Source organism: the organism of the source record quoted next (assembly GCF_019968985.1).
Source record: "MAG: Porospora cf. gigantea B chromosome Unknown PgB_NODE_146_length_33594_cov_123.764, whole genome shotgun sequence".
In the NCBI taxonomy this organism is placed as follows: Eukaryota; Apicomplexa; class Conoidasida; order Eugregarinorida; family Porosporidae; genus Porospora; species Porospora cf. gigantea B.
In genome coordinates this window covers 1-13,995 of record NW_027178681.1, presented here as the reverse complement: position 1 = coordinate 13,995, position 13,995 = coordinate 1, and the positions used below count along the sequence as shown (strand labels likewise).

Here is a 13,995-nt window from a genome sequence, read left to right as displayed (position 1 = left end):
GTTTTATGTACTGGGACCTTTGGTGTCGGAGACCATTGTGGCCATTCGTGAGACCATCTGACGGCCCGCGTGCAGCTCGTTCCTCAGGCGCTCGTTCTCCAATCGTTCGTCCGAAAGGTCGGACATAGACTTACGTAGTAATCGGGTAACTTCTTCTAACTTGGCGTTGGTGGACTCGCATTCCTTGGGGAGCTGCCGCTGATTGGAAGTTGTTTCTTTTCTCACGTCGTGTTGTTCTCGCTGCAGCATGAGCTCAGACGATAGTCTCTGAACCCAGTACGAGTCTCGGGTAGCAAGCAATCGGTCACAGAAGGAACCTTCGCAGACTTCAGCTGCGATAATGGGTTGGTGCACGAGCGTAAGCACGTGTTCGATTCCGGTTTGAGCGGTTCCCAGCTCTTTCAGCCGCCCTAGTTCTGACTCTATCCGGGCCAATTTCTTCTGATGAATGCAGCCGGAGGAGGCCATTTTTGCTCTTTTCTGACCTATGCTGTCACTAGAAGACGCAACGCTTAAGTGGGCTGCTTCCAGGTGTCAGATTAGTCAGATTGAGAAGCGGCTTGCCGACTGCTCTCGGATGCTGTTCGAAGCCCAAGCTGGCGCCTCGGCGACGGAACTGCGCAAACGACTGCAATTGGCAAATCAGCAGCTCGCAGTGAGCTCTGACGACAGGCAACACAGACTCTATCTACCAGTGCTGAATTATCCACCAGTCAACGATCCCGAGTCCAGGTTCTGGAACGTCAGCAGCAGATGATTCAGGGAGAGACTGAACTGTTAGACACCCGCAACCTGCCTGGTGGGACTGTCGCTGCACAACTCACCGGCCAACGAGACGAACAGCTTCAACAGCTGTCTATCAGTGCTCAGCGTCTGAACAAAGCGGCAAACACCATCAACGAGGAGCTCGAACTGCAGCAAAGAATGCTGATTAGCCTGGACGAGGAGGTTGACTTGCAAGGAGCGCAAATGGGCGCCGTTATGGATAGAATGTCCAAGGTATTCAAGACCAACAGTGAGCATAGTGTAGGGCCGACACTACAGATCGCAAGCAGCTGTCGACTATACTGTGGCTGTCCATTGGGCTAGTGCTGTTGTTGCTTTTGGTAATCTTCGCGTGACTTCGACCTCATTCCGTCTTCTCGCGATCGCGGTATAAGTACGCTCGTGAGATGCCGCTGTGGCTGACCCACCACATTAGCAGGACACTTGTCCACAGCACAATCATGACCAGCAGCAGCACATGAATCGGAATGGTCTGTATCCAGTCACCCCGCAACCCACAATATGCGCCGCCTGGAGGGCGGTCTGGCTCTCACTGATACCCAGATCCAGAGTCAGCTGGTCGTCGCTCAGTAATACGAAGTCGCTGTGAGAGAACGATCGAGGACTTACCTCATTTAATTTGGCGTTTGCTCCCCAATTTGGTCTAACATTCGAAGCACTCGTCAAAGTGGCGATGATCAGTTCTCTCCTGTCTCGCGTGTGGCTCCTGCTAAGATTGGCAGTTTGCGCCTGTCGCCCCAGCTCTAAACATCCCGACTTCGGCGCTAGGGCGTCAGCGCTTGAGAAGATGATTATTGCAACAAGAGCGTCGGATTGGGCATACGCTCGCAGCTTGGCCGCTGCTTGCGGTGTGCCGTTCAACGCCAGCCTCCTACGCTTGCTGGCGTTCAGGCGAGAGACACCTCTCAGTCAGAGGGTAGTCGCGCGTGCACGATTCCTTCAACGCCACCCAAAGGCATCCCAACTTGTCATCATCGGGGCCGGATACGACACATTTGGGTTGCATCTACCCTTGAGAGCAGTGGAAGTCGATCACCCCAGTATCTTGGACAAAAAGAGACGGAGGCTTCTCCAACAGCGGGTAGACCTGTCTAACACTACCTACGTACCCGTCAACTACGCCGCAAAGGATATCGAATCTGCACTGGCGGATCATGTGACTGACGGCCCAATAGTTGTGATCATGGAGGGAGTAGGACCCTACCTCCAACCAAAAGAGCTAGCAGAACTGCTTGCCGCGCTGCAGCGAGCACTGCCGCCATCGACGCCCGTCTTCTGCGACGTGGTGAAGCCTGGGCCTGTGCAAGCGTTCGCAGCCTACAGGAAAGCGACCGCTGGACTCCTGCGTTGTGCACTATTCGGCAACCAAACCCTACTCGGGTTACTGAGTCTGCACATCAACGGGTCACCCTTCCAGTTGGACGTAGAGGCATCCACAATTCTGAACAATCTTGGCATCAAAGTAGTGGAATGCTTGGAGGTAGAGGCAGAGGGCGCTTACAAATACACGTACAACAATATGAGACTGCTGGAACTAGAGACACGCGCCCTTCCTTGATCAGAAAAGTTCAAACAAGTACAAGAGGGTTAGTAAGCAAGAAACAGGAAAAAAGTCCAGTCAGCTGGAGTTGCGACGGCTGCCGATAGAGCACTGGGGAGCGGATCTCCTCATAATAAAGTCAGACACCCGTCGAAAGTATTCAGCTCCGGCACGCATTTCGACGTCCGAGTGGCCAGCTCCTTCAACCATCCACAATTCCACTCTGGTCTCGATGCTGTCACGGAGGTCCACTGGGTCCACGCCGAATTCAGAGCAAGCGGTGCTCACTAGACTTTCGAAGTGCTGCGAGCTCTGATGGGTGGGCATTTTGGCCGCGAGATCCCTTTCAGAGTCGCCATGGCGTCTGAGGAAATCGTCTGGGCGCAATGACTGCGAGACAGGCCCCAGCCAGTCGTCTTCCATCCGCTCTTTCAGAGCATGGGCATGCACACGAACGGAGTACTCGAGTGCTTGCGATTCCAGATGACACGCCATGTCATGGAGCATCATAGAATTTTCTGGTTTCACGAATGCATCGTTTGCACCGTGCATGATGAGAATCGGCCAAGGGATCTGCTTCGCACGACGAAAGTTGCGGAAGCAATCTAACTTTCGCTCCAGACGACTGGAACTTTCAGGGGCGCTGGGAACCAGAACCCGGAGGGCTGACGCCAACGGCGAGTGAAGAATGACTCCACTGACAGGAAAGGATTCATAATCAGCAGCGATGTCGCAAGTAGGATACGATCCCATGCTTTGACCATATAGCATAATCCGCGAGGCAGAACATCCAAGGGACTCATTCAACCATTGGTAGACCGTTCTGATGGTCTGCTTGATATTCGACTCGGTAGGGGACCCTGGATAGGCGCCGTAGCCCGGATAGTCGTAGGCTACGACAACGACGTTAAGCTTCATGGTGAGGTTGTACAGCTGGGGGAAGCTGTACCCAATGTCAGTACTGTTCCCGTGTGACATTAACAGGACAGGAGTCTCGTCTGTGGCATCAGGCGGGACCATCGTTATCACAGGAACAGTGCCCTGACGGATGTCATGCTTCACATAGTACGTCGATAGGGCATCTAAGAACCCCTTCGTTGCCGGCGGAGAGTAGGACGAATTAATTGTGCTGTAATTAACTTTCAGTCGTAGCCTCTTTTTGGGAACCACTTCGCTCGGCCGCACCAATTTATCCTTCTTATAGTGCAGCAGAAACATTCCTCCCTGCACGCAGTAACCTGGCTGTGGCGGTGGGTTGAAAGCAACCTGTGTGCACTGTTTGCCGGTCCTCACCTTGCCTATAAGTTTCGTCTTCAGTCCGAGCGCGTGTGCCAGACCCATAGATAGTAGAGTTGCCCTCTTGGCGATTCGTGATGATACAGTAACAGGGGGAGTAAGCGAGACAGCGGACACTGCGTCAGAACAACCACACACACCCACTGGAGTTAGCGAGAAATGCTAATTAATTCTGTGCGGGGCGTGCATAGATCGTTAGTAGGATGCAATACTTATGTGCACACGTCGCTCAGAGGTTAATCTCTGAAACATTCAGTTACGCTCGGTCAATTGGAATCACCAAAACTTTGAATACAGACAAAAAATGGGACGTCGAGCAACTGCACGTCGAGGCGAGGGTACCCAAAAACGCGGAGCTACAACCCCTGATCGGCCAATCGGCCGTAGAAAGTCAGATGGTCGGAGAACGCCAGAGCGTCCTCGGAAGGCAGTGGACTCTGAAGAGCTCCTCTCCCCGAGGAGAAACACTGTCCACCGGATGCAAGTAGAGTGAGTCCCAGCCGCCTCCTTCACGCAGGCTTGACAAGTTACTGCGTGTGAAGTCGTGTGTGCGGTTTGTGGCGCACGCGGCACCGGTGATGCGGCGATTCGGAGTGGACGCCACGTTGAGGTGTTTGTACCAGCTCCTGGGGCTCGCTCCCCACCTCTACGCGGTTGGCTGGGAGCTGGACCCAAACGCGCCAGTTCGTGGTTCTCCTTTTCCGAGGTACGACCTCCTGGTTCGGCCGCTTGTGGAAGGATCTCTGACCGCGTTGGAGGAGCATCACCTGCCAGTTAGGAGTCAATCAACCCTGTCTGCATTGCGATTACAAAAGGGGGACCTCCCCTTGAGAGAGCCCCCGCCTCCAAGAACGATCCACACAGCAGTGGACTCAGATGAGAGACCGCCCCGACCCGCGGGCCCAGCCTTAACTTTAAGGCCCACTAAGACTACTGGCTGCATCAAACACAAATCTCATCCCATTCGATGCGCTTCTCCCTTCAGGGGTAGCCGATCCATGACTCCTTCTCAGCGAAAGCTGTTGGATCACGTAAAAAACGTTGAAGCGCTCGACCGGGAAGAGGGCATCCGGAATGCACATGAGGACCAGCAGGACCGCCGCCGTGCCGCCCTGCGGGTCAGCGAGGAACTCTGGAAGCGAGTGATCCTTGGGCAGGCCCCACGGCTGGCCAAGGTGGACGTCAGCCGGGTTGCTGGATGTTCAGGGCACGACGTCATAGAGTTACTGTTGGGATTGGCGCCGGAGATGTTTTCTGTTACGGACCAGCATCTGGTAGCGGGTACCTTAGAGTGGGTTGCGGAGGTTTTGTAACGCTGTATCCAGCGTTTGCGAGGAATACTCTCAAGCACGAGCTCCTGAAAGATACCGAAATCTGGTAAAAGGCAATGTTCACACAGTCAAGCTTTGTGGCCAGAACACGCCGCATTTGAATTGCTGGTGATTGCAGCACGACTTCACGTCGATGGTGTACGTTCCGTCCAGGCGGCCGAAGTCCCAACGCGGAATGTTCCAGTGTAGCCACATCTCGTAGGAGCCTCGCAGCTCATTGGTGCCGACGTTAACCAGCAGAGGAAGGAAGGCTCCCGAAAAGATGAGCGACCTCTGGTACAGGCTGCCTATGATCTCCTTCAGCTTCGCCACGCCATAGCCAAATGACACGTTGTCTATGTCCACCATCAGCAAGTTCCACGGATTTCTGCGTGCCCCTGCCTCCAATCCCTCACCGCAAGTCAAAGTTGCGCTCGCTTACCTCGTCGAAGGGCTGCACGTCTGTTTGCGGTTTATCAGAGAGCTCACCGAGACCTGGAGGGTGTTGACGGTTTTGCCGGTCGAACACCTCTTCGTCGATACCTTTAGCAACCTGATCTTCGGTCCATTTGCCTTTGAGTTTTGTTGATGCCAGGCGGGTGTGCGATCTCTGACAGCGGCCGCGTACGATTTCGGGGGGCCACGACAGTCGATGACTGGTGTATTCGGTGTCGAACTCAGGCAAACTGGGGTCTTGGGGTCTCTTCACTCGGATGCTAGCAATCATGCTTAAAGGTCCATATTCGGCTCAGGGTGTGATTCAGATACGATAGTTCATGTAACACAAGCGACTACTCAGGTCTTAACTGAAGCATCTTCACCACATTTCCTTGTGCGTCGCGTTCGGTGTCTGTGGTACAAATGTCACTTAGAACCTTCTGTAGGATCCTGAACTGCGCGTTCTTCTCCTTCACCTTAAATTTAACCATGAAATCTCGAATGTTGATTCGCCCACCGGCTGACTGCAACGTCCGCTGCACCCGTTGCTTCACCAGTTCATACTGCGGAGCGTCTGCGGAGTTGGATGGCGGAGGCGTAGCGGCACTCTCCGCCGGTGTGTCGGCTTTCTCTTCTTCGCTGTCCGAGAACTGCGCCAATTCGTCGTCTGCCTCCTGGTTCTGTTGATTCTCAATAGCCTTGTTGATAGCCTGCCCATAGGGCATGAGCTCTTCGTCGTCCTCCTCTGAGTCCTCGACCTCGTGCTCCTCTGGAGGGGGAGGGAGCAGCTCAGGGTCCACGCCTTCCTCGTCGTCCGTAGCGTCCCCGTCCTCCCACTCCCAGTCGCCGTCGTCCTTGGTGAGGTGGCCGAGGTTCAAGGCACTGTTCCCGTGATCCTCGTTGTCTTTCTCCACTCTCCTCTTCTTCAGCCGTTTTTTTTTCTTCGCCAACGCGTGCTTGACCCCCAGCTCCGGCTCCTCGTCAGGGTGGTCGGCCATTGAAGCGGGAGTGGTTTTCACGAACTTAATGAAGCGATCGTTTGCATTTTTTTCCAGCTTCAGCTTCAGCTTCTGCTTCCGTTCAAACGCTTCCAAGTCCTCTTCCGCCACCTCCGAATCCAGGCGAAAGTTGACCCAGTGCGAAATTGGAACCAATTCGAAGTACGGGCCTCGATCCAATAACGCAAAGTGGGAACTGGTATCCAGACTCGTGCTTTTCCCAGCGTATATCCTCTCAGGTAACTCGGGATTCACCACTGTCGCCTTATACTGGCCAAGAATCTTCGTCTGGCTGTCCTTCCTCATGCGCTGCCGAATTGTCTCGACCTCGCCTTTGGCGCTACTCGCCACATCAAAGCCGCGACCCATGTAGAGGTCTTCGTCAACATCGAGGTCCCATGCTAACCTAGCCAGGTTACATCTGCGATCGCTAGGCAACTGCCCTTTGCGTATCGGTTTGCCAGTCTTCAGCGCATTCTGGATGTCACCGAAGACTTGGGTGAGCATTTGGGGCGTGTGCACTGGCTTGTCTGGCGGGATCTGCGACATGCTGCAGATTACCGGATTTGTTTCCCATTGATATTACGGAACGTCAAAAATCATTGCGCAGCGCTGAGCTGATCGACTAAAGACAACCACTGATCCTCATTGCACTCGCTTAGAAGCTCCATGACTTGTTGCTTGAGTAATCCAGAACTGTCAGGTTGGAAAAGACTCACATCGAAGCTATCGCTGACAGACACTCCTGGAAGTAGGAAATCAAGAGGAGGAAATGCACTATAGGTACTGCCTATTAGGGAGTCAAGTGGGCCAATGAGGCTGTCAGTAGCCGCCACTGGCACATCTGCTGCTGGCGAGCTGCTGGACGAGGGGCTGGAGCGAGCCCGTCGTCGTTTCCGCGGCGCCTCCGTAACCTCCTCCCAGCGTTTAGGACGGACCACTCGCCTTTTGCCACGGCTGCGATTCACGACGGGGAGGGTTTCGTCTGGGTCCCACACAGGGTCGAGTTGCGGGTCCGGTATGGGCGAATAGTCAAACAGAGCGAGTTCGGGCTCCGAGGTTGGAGACTCCAACGGAACCGAATCGAAACCTAGATTCTTAGGCACAGCATCGTCCCTCTTCTCACCCAGCTTCAATATCTCCGCGGTTACGGAATCCAGGTGTTTGTCGAACTCATCGGCGCCGCTGTAGTCGCCAGCGGTTACGTCGCTACGCTGTGTCAAGCTTTCTCTGGAAGCCAGAGACCGCGAAGAGGACGCTAATTTGACAGGTATGTGATATGTGTGCTTCCAGTAGGGCTCCCAGGGGTACTCATCGTCGCGCGAGGGCAGTGGTCGAGGTTCGGGCTCGTCAGGGTCCAAACGTACGAACGTTTTGTTCGTTATCAACCCATCTACGCCCGCGAGATACAGCAGCAGAATGCCTCTTTTGAGCTCCGCATGAGCCGCATTTGTTGACGACGGAAGGGTAAGCCGGGTGTCGGGCTCGCATTCCAGAGGGACTGCACACTGCGGATGTCCTTCTGTCCGCTCAGACCCGATCATCGAATTGCAAATTTGATAAATTATTAGAGTTCTCACGATGTGGTCCAAAGAAATTCTGAAACATCACTCCGCTCTCCTAACGATTTAGTCGCGAAAAAAGTACAGCACCTTTTTCCCCCAAGACAAAGACATAGCTGCAGTGAGTCGAACCAGATGTAGGTTCGACTCACAACGCAGGTCGGTTTATACTGAGCGCTTCTAGTGAGCGGTATTGCTTTTTGACTGGTGTCTGTAGCCATGTTTGTAGTTGGATTCGGCCTTTAGGCCTGCCGGCCTTTTCGCGATTTATGGTACGCGGCTGGGAAGAACGCAACCTCTGGGTCGGCAACTTACCCTACAGCGTAACGGCTGCAGAGATCCAATCGCTCTTTGATGCTGTCGCTCCTGTTGTCTCGGTGCGCCTCAGGCTCGATCCTACAACAGGTGAGTCTAGAGGCTGCGGTTACGTCGAGTTTTCCGACCCTGAAACGTGCAGACTGGTAAAACAAAGCATGACCGGAGTAGAGCTGCATGGCCGGCCTCTGAGACTGGACTGGGCGACGCCACTGGCCAAAAGAGGGCAGCAAGAAGCGCCGCGGAACCCGAAACCTAGGTCGACCAGCCCGATGCTCGCCAAGACGGAGGCTGGAGTCCTCTCAAGGTTGACAGACTCCCACATCCTTCTACTAGTGGCAGAGACTCAGCAACTCGCCCGAGAGAATCCAGTAATCGCGCGCCGTGTCCTCAACGACTACCCCCAGCTTCGGAAAGCGCTCCTACAGGGCCTGCTGGTGGCCGAGTCACTCCAAAGGGTGGTTCCTGACGTCTCAACTAGGAAGCGGCCTCGCTCCAGTTCTCCAGAGCGCGCACGGAAGGAGACGAAGCACCAGGACGACGACCGCAGCTGGCCTCGACAGGCTGCCGCGGCACCACGACTCCCAGAGATTATCAAACCAGACCTACGATCGGAAAGGAGACCAGAGGGCTCCATCGTCGACGGCATTATTGACAACCCTGAAGTGCTTGCGCGAATGCTGGAGACCGATGCGGAGAGGGCTCCGTTCCTAAGCGCCGAGGAGAAGGTTCAAGTGCGGAGTATTCAGCGAGAGCTCGCATCTCGGGGGCTTCACGTACTGTATCCGCCAACATGATCGCGTAAACTGTTCCGTGTATTGGTATACGAGGTGACTAGGGTGTCAGCGTCCTCGATGACAACTCCCCAACCTCAAAAGATCAACATCAATAATTTACTCTATTTCCCAGATTCTCTGTATTCTATGGACAACCCGCTTCTTACTCAGGAATCATCCGAGTCCCCTCGGATTTTCCGTCGTCGATCTACGATCAAACAGATGGTCAGGACGCCGAGTATCGTCTTGTCACCAGTGAGTCACCAAGGCGTCGACTCACAGGAGGTCACGCTAGTGCCTCCGAGGACCATCGAAGAAGAAATCGAGGTCGATTTTGATGACCCACGGGTGGGAGACGAAGAACTTGACGAAGGAGACCACGAGACTCCTGATGATGCATCGGCCACGTCAGACAACTCCTGCAAGGATCGCGTTGACAGTGATGGTCCTTTGGGGGAGGAGTCAACTGTAGCTAAGGGCTCGCAGGAGACTCCTACTCCGATCTCACCGCCTGAGGAAAAGCCGGACCCGACCACAGAGGCACCTACTCCTACTCCCGCGACTCCCGCGACTCCCGCGACTCCCGCGGCTCCCGCGGCTCCCCCTGCTGCCTTGGCTACGATATTCGCCAAGCAAGACATGCTGATAACGTCGCTTCCCAAGGGATGTCACATTTTTTCCGACCCGTCTCTAAAGGTACCGCCTGTGCCATTTGGGCGTTACGTGATGGTTGGGGATGATGCCCGCATAACCAATGCGCAGTTCCAGTCGTGTGTCTCGGTTGGCCTGTTCCCCATTCCACCCAAGGGAGAGCCGTTCGCCTCCATGTTTGTGCCAGGTGAAGCCCCCCCACCGCCAGGCAACAGACCCCAACTGCAATCTCAGACCCCCCCAACCGGACCACCCACACTCCCGCTCAACTGCACTCCGACTTGGTTCCCAGGCGAGTTCCAAGCCATCCACAATGAGTACAACAACAGAGACCCGAGCGTTAGAGCTCTCCGACCCTACCTGCTCTGCCTCTTGGCGTTGGCGGTCTACTTCGCCCTTCTCGTCCTGCCATGGTCGCTATCGTTGGTCACGCTGGGCTCGAACCAGCGAGCGTTGTTTGGACTTGGCGCCTTGTTCGTTTTCGCACTGCAGCTCAACAGGCTGCGGCCGCGACCTGCTCTATGCCCCTTGGACGTCCTGCGTCGACCTTTGCAGGATCCCAAGAAAAGCTCCAGAGTCGCCGTGGTGACTGGAGGGAGCTCGGGGGTGGGGCGCGAGATTGTGAAGCAGCTCCTGAGATGGCGCATAGGAACCGTAGTTTTCACTTCGCGATCCAAAATTCGCGGCCTGCAGGCTGCTCAACAAATGAAGACCGAACTTCTTGCTGAAGGCGTTGAGGGCGGCTACCTCTCCACCGCAATCGAGGTCCACGAGCTTGACCTGTCAGACCTCGATTCAGTCACAACTTTCACTCAGACGCTGGCTGGAAAGAATTACCGACTAGATTACGTCGTGTTCAACGCCGGCCAACTAACGTTCGAAAGGCAACTGAACTCTAAATCACATCTGGATGCCAACTTCCTGGGTCACTTCCTCTTGGCGAAGTACTTCTTCCTGGTGATAGCTCAATCGGGAGGGCGTCTCGTTAGCACGTCTGATATTAAGTACCTGAATTGCGAGTCACTGGATATGGACCACATTTTGAGCCTTGATGACCCTATCGCCAGCTACTCCGCTTCAAAGGGACTGGGCATCCTATTTACTCATGAAATCGCCCTCCGATTCCAGCAGATCGCACAGCATGAGAAGGGTGTGCCTCTTGCCTATGCGTACACTTTCCACCCAGGAGTGGTTCGGAGCCAGTTTAAAGCTCGCAGTCTTGCTACTGTCCACTCACCAACTCCCTACCTATCGGACTCCACCTTCGCCCGGATCATGAAGGCCATCCTCTCCATAGGGCTCCCCATATCAGTCTCGCCAGTGCAGGCGGCACAAACGGCCTTCTATCTACTTGCCGAAGACACTAGAAACCTGGTATCCGGCGGCTTCTACATGCAATGCGAGGAGATGCCTACCGTTTTGACTTGCGACTTCAGGCGGGAAGAGGTTCGCAACTCCGCGCAGAAAACGTGGTTCGCGGCAAATACTATTGTCGGGAAGTACTCTCTTGAGAAGTGAGCGTTTTAACAGCAGATGTGTGATATTGTGACATTGGATCTGGTCGTGTGCTCTGCACTTGATTTGTAAATACCTGGACAAGTCAGAGTCTCCGAGTGCAGCCTATATAACGAACGTCGGTCTCCGTCTCCACGTACTCATGGCGCTTGACGCTGCAGCGCGCCGGTGTCTTGCGGCTTTGCTGGTGCGCTTGATCGTAGTCGTCCATGATGGACTGCAAGAGGTCCTCCGCCATCTCGACGGCGACTCTGTAGGCCTCCGAGTCCAGCGACTTGATAATGATGTGGAGTCGCTCACTTGTTGGAGCGTCTTGGTGTGGGACTCCCTTTACGCCAATGTCGACTCGGCATCCAGCTTGCTCCATCAGGAAAGCGATGTTCCTGTTCTCGACGCCTACCAAGGCGCCGACCACGTCGAACTCTTCAAGGTCAAAGAAATTCTCCAGCTCCAGTCGGCACAATCGCTGCTCCACTGGAGGCCTCACATCTATCGGGCGCGCCTGGGGAGGCTGGTGAGGAACTGGGTGGGGCGCTGGGTGAGGAACTTGATGGGGAACAGGATGGGCCGAGGGATGGGTAGAGGGATGGGTAGAGGGATGGGCAGAGGGATGGGCAGCAGGGTGGTGTACTGGGGCCCTAAAGGCCTGTGCTGGTGGCGGCCTGGGGGGGAAATTGGGCCTCAGATGAGTCTCTAGTGCTTGTTCCAACGGTATAGATCCAGATAGACGGCGGATGTGGAGAACTCCACTACCATTAGGGAGCTGTATGTTGGACAGTTGCGTGGACATGGCCTGTGCCAACTCCTCCGATGTCTCCATGAATACCTCGGCCACCGCTGCTGGAGGGTGCTGGGCCAAAGGGCCTCCAGCAGCCGGCAGTTGAAGAATGCGAATATGAGTGACCTTGCCGAAATGATGGACGAGTTCCGCTACGTCGGATTCCACCAGTGAGAATGGGTAGTGGTTGTGCAGTAGATACACCACAAATCTCCTAGACATCGACGATGTGGCTGCCAGATCTGCCAAGTCGGACGCTCGAGCGACGGCCATCGATATTACGGAATTTTGTCTGATGAGTCGAGTGGACCTGTCAGGGGACCGACTGCGAAAACGTGACCACTCAGAGAACCCGCCAACCCCGTTGAAACGAGTGAAGATGGACGCGTTGAAGGAGGAGAACCCGACGGTCAACTTCCTCACTGGCGAGCCGCTGTCGGCTCGATTCCACAGCCTCTTGACCAAGCGAAAGGCACTTCCAGCCTGGGGAGCCAGACGCACCTTCGCGAAGGTTGTGAAGCGAAACCAGACCGTTGTTCTCGTCGGCCAAACCGGATCCGGCAAAACCACTCAGTGCCCCCAGTTCCTCATTCAGGCAGGGCTGAACGCTGGGATGTGCGTGGCGTGCACGCAGCCGCGGCGTGTGGCCGCGATGAGCGTTGCTCAGCGTGTGGCGGAGGAGATGGACGTCGCCCTCGGCGCTGCGGTGGGGTACAGCATCCGTTTCGAGGACCTCACGTCCGACGACACGGTTTTGAAGTACATGACTGATGGGATGCTTTTACGTGAGGCCATGGTGGATCCGAAGCTCTCTCGCTATTCGGTGATCATGCTCGACGAGGCCCACGAACGCACTCTCTCGACCGACGTGCTCTTCGGTCTGATCAAGGAGGTGCTGGCACTGCGGGACGACTTAAGATTAGTAGTGATGTCCGCCACGCTCGACGCTGGGAAGTTCCAGAAGTACTTCAATAAGGCGCCGATCGTGTCGATCCCCGGTAGAGTCTTTCCGGTCGAGATCTTCTACACGCCTAAGCCTGTGGACGACTACGTCAAGGCTGCTATCCGAACGGTTATACAGATCCACACCAACGAATCGTCTGGCGACGTGTTGCTGTTCCTGACTGGCGAGGAGGAGATTGAGGAGGCAAAACGAATGCTTGACGCAGAGGCCGGTGCACTTCAGAAGGAGCACGGCCCGCTTATGGTGGTCCCTCTGTACGCCTCCCTCCCCCCACATATGCAACAACGTATTTTTGATGCCGCCCCAGGACCCTTCTCCCCCGGAGGACCCCCTGGCCGAAAGGTAGTTGTGGCCACCAACATAGCCGAGACCTCTATCACCATTGACGGCGTGGTCTATGTGGTGGACCCCGGGTTTTCAAAACAAAAAGTTTATAACCCGCGGATCCGGGTGGAGTCACTGCTGGTTTCTCCCATCAGTCAGGCCAGCGCTAAGCAAAGGTCAGGTCGCGCTGGTCGAACTCAGCCTGGCAAGTGTTTCCGATTGTACACGGAGACCTCGTTTGGGGAGCTGGAGGCCAGTACCTACCCGGAGGTTCTCCGCTCAAACCTGACTACTGTGGTAATGACACTGCTGAAAGCGGGGATAGAGGACTTGGTTCATTTTGACTTTATGGATCCACCAGCCCCAGAGACTATGATGCGGGCGTTGGAGCAGCTGAATTACCTGAATGCGCTAAACGACGAAGGTCAACTGACACCGTTGGGAGAGGTGATGGCCGATTTCCCACTGGATCCGCAGCTGTCCCGAATGCTGGTGGAGTCTGCTGAGTATCAATGCACCGAGGAGATACTCAGCATCACAGCGATGCTCAGCGTGCCCAACGCTTTTCTCCGACCTCGGGATCAGATCCGCGAATCAGATGCAGCCAAAGCGCAGTTCGCACACCTAGATGGTGACCACTTGAGCTTGCTGAACGTGTACAACTCGTACCTCAATCACTTGGGTCACGAGAAAGACTTCTGCTGGGACAACTACATCAATTATAGGTCTTTGGCGTCCGCCA

At 55.1% G+C, this 13,995-nt stretch overlaps 13 protein-coding genes across 21 annotated transcripts; 6 read left to right on the top strand and 7 right to left on the bottom strand.

The window, feature by feature from the left end:
- Positions 1–3: 3 nt before the first annotated feature.
- Positions 4–468, bottom strand: KVP17_002587 (uncharacterized protein; the record flags this gene model as incomplete). Its single annotated transcript, XM_068518978.1, has 1 exon — positions 4–468. One exon carries the CDS (start codon positions 466–468, stop codon positions 4–6), a length of 465 nt encoding a protein of 154 aa, XP_068378568.1.
- Positions 469–487: 19 nt separating this feature from the next.
- Positions 488–1,121, top strand: KVP17_002588 (uncharacterized protein; the record flags this gene model as incomplete). Of its 2 annotated transcripts, XM_068518980.1 has the most annotated exons (3): positions 488–655; positions 682–1,015; positions 1,045–1,121. In XM_068518980.1, the coding sequence occupies 3 exons, from the start codon at positions 488–490 to the stop codon at positions 1,119–1,121; spliced, it is 579 nt and encodes a 192-aa protein (XP_068378570.1). The 2 variants fall into 2 exon arrangements, with proteins under 2 accessions (XP_068378570.1, XP_068378569.1); XM_068518979.1 differs by lacking the exon at positions 488–655 and having other exon boundaries at positions 754–1,089.
- An 8-nt stretch (positions 1,122–1,129) lies between these two features.
- KVP17_005264 (uncharacterized protein) lies at positions 1,130–1,400 on the bottom strand (the record flags this gene model as incomplete). Its single annotated transcript, XM_068515069.1, has 3 exons — positions 1,130–1,258; positions 1,285–1,369; positions 1,396–1,400. 3 exons carry the CDS (start codon positions 1,398–1,400, stop codon positions 1,130–1,132), a joined length of 219 nt encoding a protein of 72 aa, XP_068378581.1.
- Positions 1,401–1,459: 59 nt separating this feature from the next.
- On the top strand, positions 1,460–2,344 carry KVP17_002571 (uncharacterized protein; the record flags this gene model as incomplete). Its single annotated transcript, XM_068518948.1, has 1 exon — positions 1,460–2,344. The coding sequence occupies one exon, from the start codon at positions 1,460–1,462 to the stop codon at positions 2,342–2,344; it is 885 nt and encodes a 294-aa protein (XP_068378542.1).
- Positions 2,345–2,404: 60 nt separating this feature from the next.
- On the bottom strand, positions 2,405–3,667 carry KVP17_002589 (uncharacterized protein; the record flags this gene model as incomplete). 2 transcript variants are annotated; one of them, XM_068518982.1, is made up of 2 exons in its annotated part: positions 2,405–3,592; positions 3,620–3,667. In XM_068518982.1, the coding sequence occupies 2 exons, from the start codon at positions 3,665–3,667 to the stop codon at positions 2,405–2,407; spliced, it is 1,236 nt and encodes a 411-aa protein (XP_068378572.1). The 2 variants fall into 2 exon arrangements, with proteins under 2 accessions (XP_068378572.1, XP_068378571.1); XM_068518981.1 differs by having other exon boundaries at positions 2,405–3,667.
- Positions 3,668–4,100: 433 nt separating this feature from the next.
- KVP17_002584 (uncharacterized protein) lies at positions 4,101–4,935 on the top strand (the record flags this gene model as incomplete). Of its 2 annotated transcripts, XM_068518974.1 has the most annotated exons (2): positions 4,101–4,111; positions 4,140–4,935. In XM_068518974.1, 2 exons carry the CDS (start codon positions 4,101–4,103, stop codon positions 4,933–4,935), a joined length of 807 nt encoding a protein of 268 aa, XP_068378564.1. The 2 variants fall into 2 exon arrangements, with proteins under 2 accessions (XP_068378564.1, XP_068378565.1); XM_068518975.1 differs by lacking the exon at positions 4,101–4,111 and having other exon boundaries at positions 4,201–4,935.
- Positions 4,936–5,013: 78 nt separating this feature from the next.
- KVP17_002594 (uncharacterized protein) lies at positions 5,014–5,659 on the bottom strand (the record flags this gene model as incomplete). Of its 3 annotated transcripts, XM_068518989.1 has the most annotated exons (2): positions 5,014–5,320; positions 5,349–5,659. In XM_068518989.1, 2 exons carry the CDS (start codon positions 5,657–5,659, stop codon positions 5,014–5,016), a joined length of 618 nt encoding a protein of 205 aa, XP_068378578.1. The 3 variants fall into 3 exon arrangements, with proteins under 3 accessions (XP_068378578.1, XP_068378579.1, XP_068378580.1); XM_068518990.1 differs by lacking the exon at positions 5,349–5,659 and having other exon boundaries at positions 5,014–5,301; XM_068518991.1 differs by lacking the exon at positions 5,014–5,320 and having other exon boundaries at positions 5,345–5,659.
- Positions 5,660–5,723: 64 nt separating this feature from the next.
- KVP17_002578 (uncharacterized protein) lies at positions 5,724–6,917 on the bottom strand (the record flags this gene model as incomplete). Its single annotated transcript, XM_068518958.1, has 1 exon — positions 5,724–6,917. The coding sequence occupies one exon, from the start codon at positions 6,915–6,917 to the stop codon at positions 5,724–5,726; it is 1,194 nt and encodes a 397-aa protein (XP_068378550.1).
- A 50-nt stretch (positions 6,918–6,967) lies between these two features.
- Positions 6,968–7,912, bottom strand: KVP17_002592 (uncharacterized protein; the record flags this gene model as incomplete). The annotated part of the gene is made up of 1 exon (XM_068518986.1): positions 6,968–7,912. The coding sequence occupies one exon, from the start codon at positions 7,910–7,912 to the stop codon at positions 6,968–6,970; it is 945 nt and encodes a 314-aa protein (XP_068378576.1).
- Positions 7,913–8,199: 287 nt separating this feature from the next.
- Positions 8,200–9,042, top strand: KVP17_002572 (uncharacterized protein; the record flags this gene model as incomplete). The annotated part of the gene is made up of 1 exon (XM_068518949.1): positions 8,200–9,042. The coding sequence occupies one exon, from the start codon at positions 8,200–8,202 to the stop codon at positions 9,040–9,042; it is 843 nt and encodes a 280-aa protein (XP_068378543.1).
- A 57-nt stretch (positions 9,043–9,099) lies between these two features.
- KVP17_002581 (uncharacterized protein) lies at positions 9,100–11,190 on the top strand (the record flags this gene model as incomplete). 2 transcript variants are annotated; one of them, XM_068518965.1, is made up of 1 exon in its annotated part: positions 9,100–11,190. In XM_068518965.1, one exon carries the CDS (start codon positions 9,100–9,102, stop codon positions 11,188–11,190), a length of 2,091 nt encoding a protein of 696 aa, XP_068378557.1. The 2 variants fall into 2 exon arrangements, with proteins under 2 accessions (XP_068378557.1, XP_068378558.1); XM_068518966.1 differs by having other exon boundaries at positions 9,244–11,190.
- Positions 11,191–11,272: 82 nt separating this feature from the next.
- Positions 11,273–12,238, bottom strand: KVP17_002577 (uncharacterized protein; the record flags this gene model as incomplete). Of its 2 annotated transcripts, none has more annotated exons than XM_068518956.1 (1): positions 11,273–12,238. In XM_068518956.1, one exon carries the CDS (start codon positions 12,236–12,238, stop codon positions 11,273–11,275), a length of 966 nt encoding a protein of 321 aa, XP_068378548.1. The 2 variants fall into 2 exon arrangements, with proteins under 2 accessions (XP_068378548.1, XP_068378549.1); XM_068518957.1 differs by having other exon boundaries at positions 11,273–12,007.
- On the top strand, positions 12,083–13,995 carry KVP17_002582 (uncharacterized protein; the record flags this gene model as incomplete). Of its 2 annotated transcripts, XM_068518967.1 has the most annotated exons (2): positions 12,083–12,135; positions 12,164–13,995. In XM_068518967.1, coding segments are annotated over 2 exons (1,885 nt in total), but the record flags the coding sequence as incomplete, so codon positions are not given. The 2 variants fall into 2 exon arrangements, with proteins under 2 accessions (XP_068378559.1, XP_068378560.1); XM_068518968.1 differs by lacking the exon at positions 12,083–12,135 and having other exon boundaries at positions 12,261–13,978.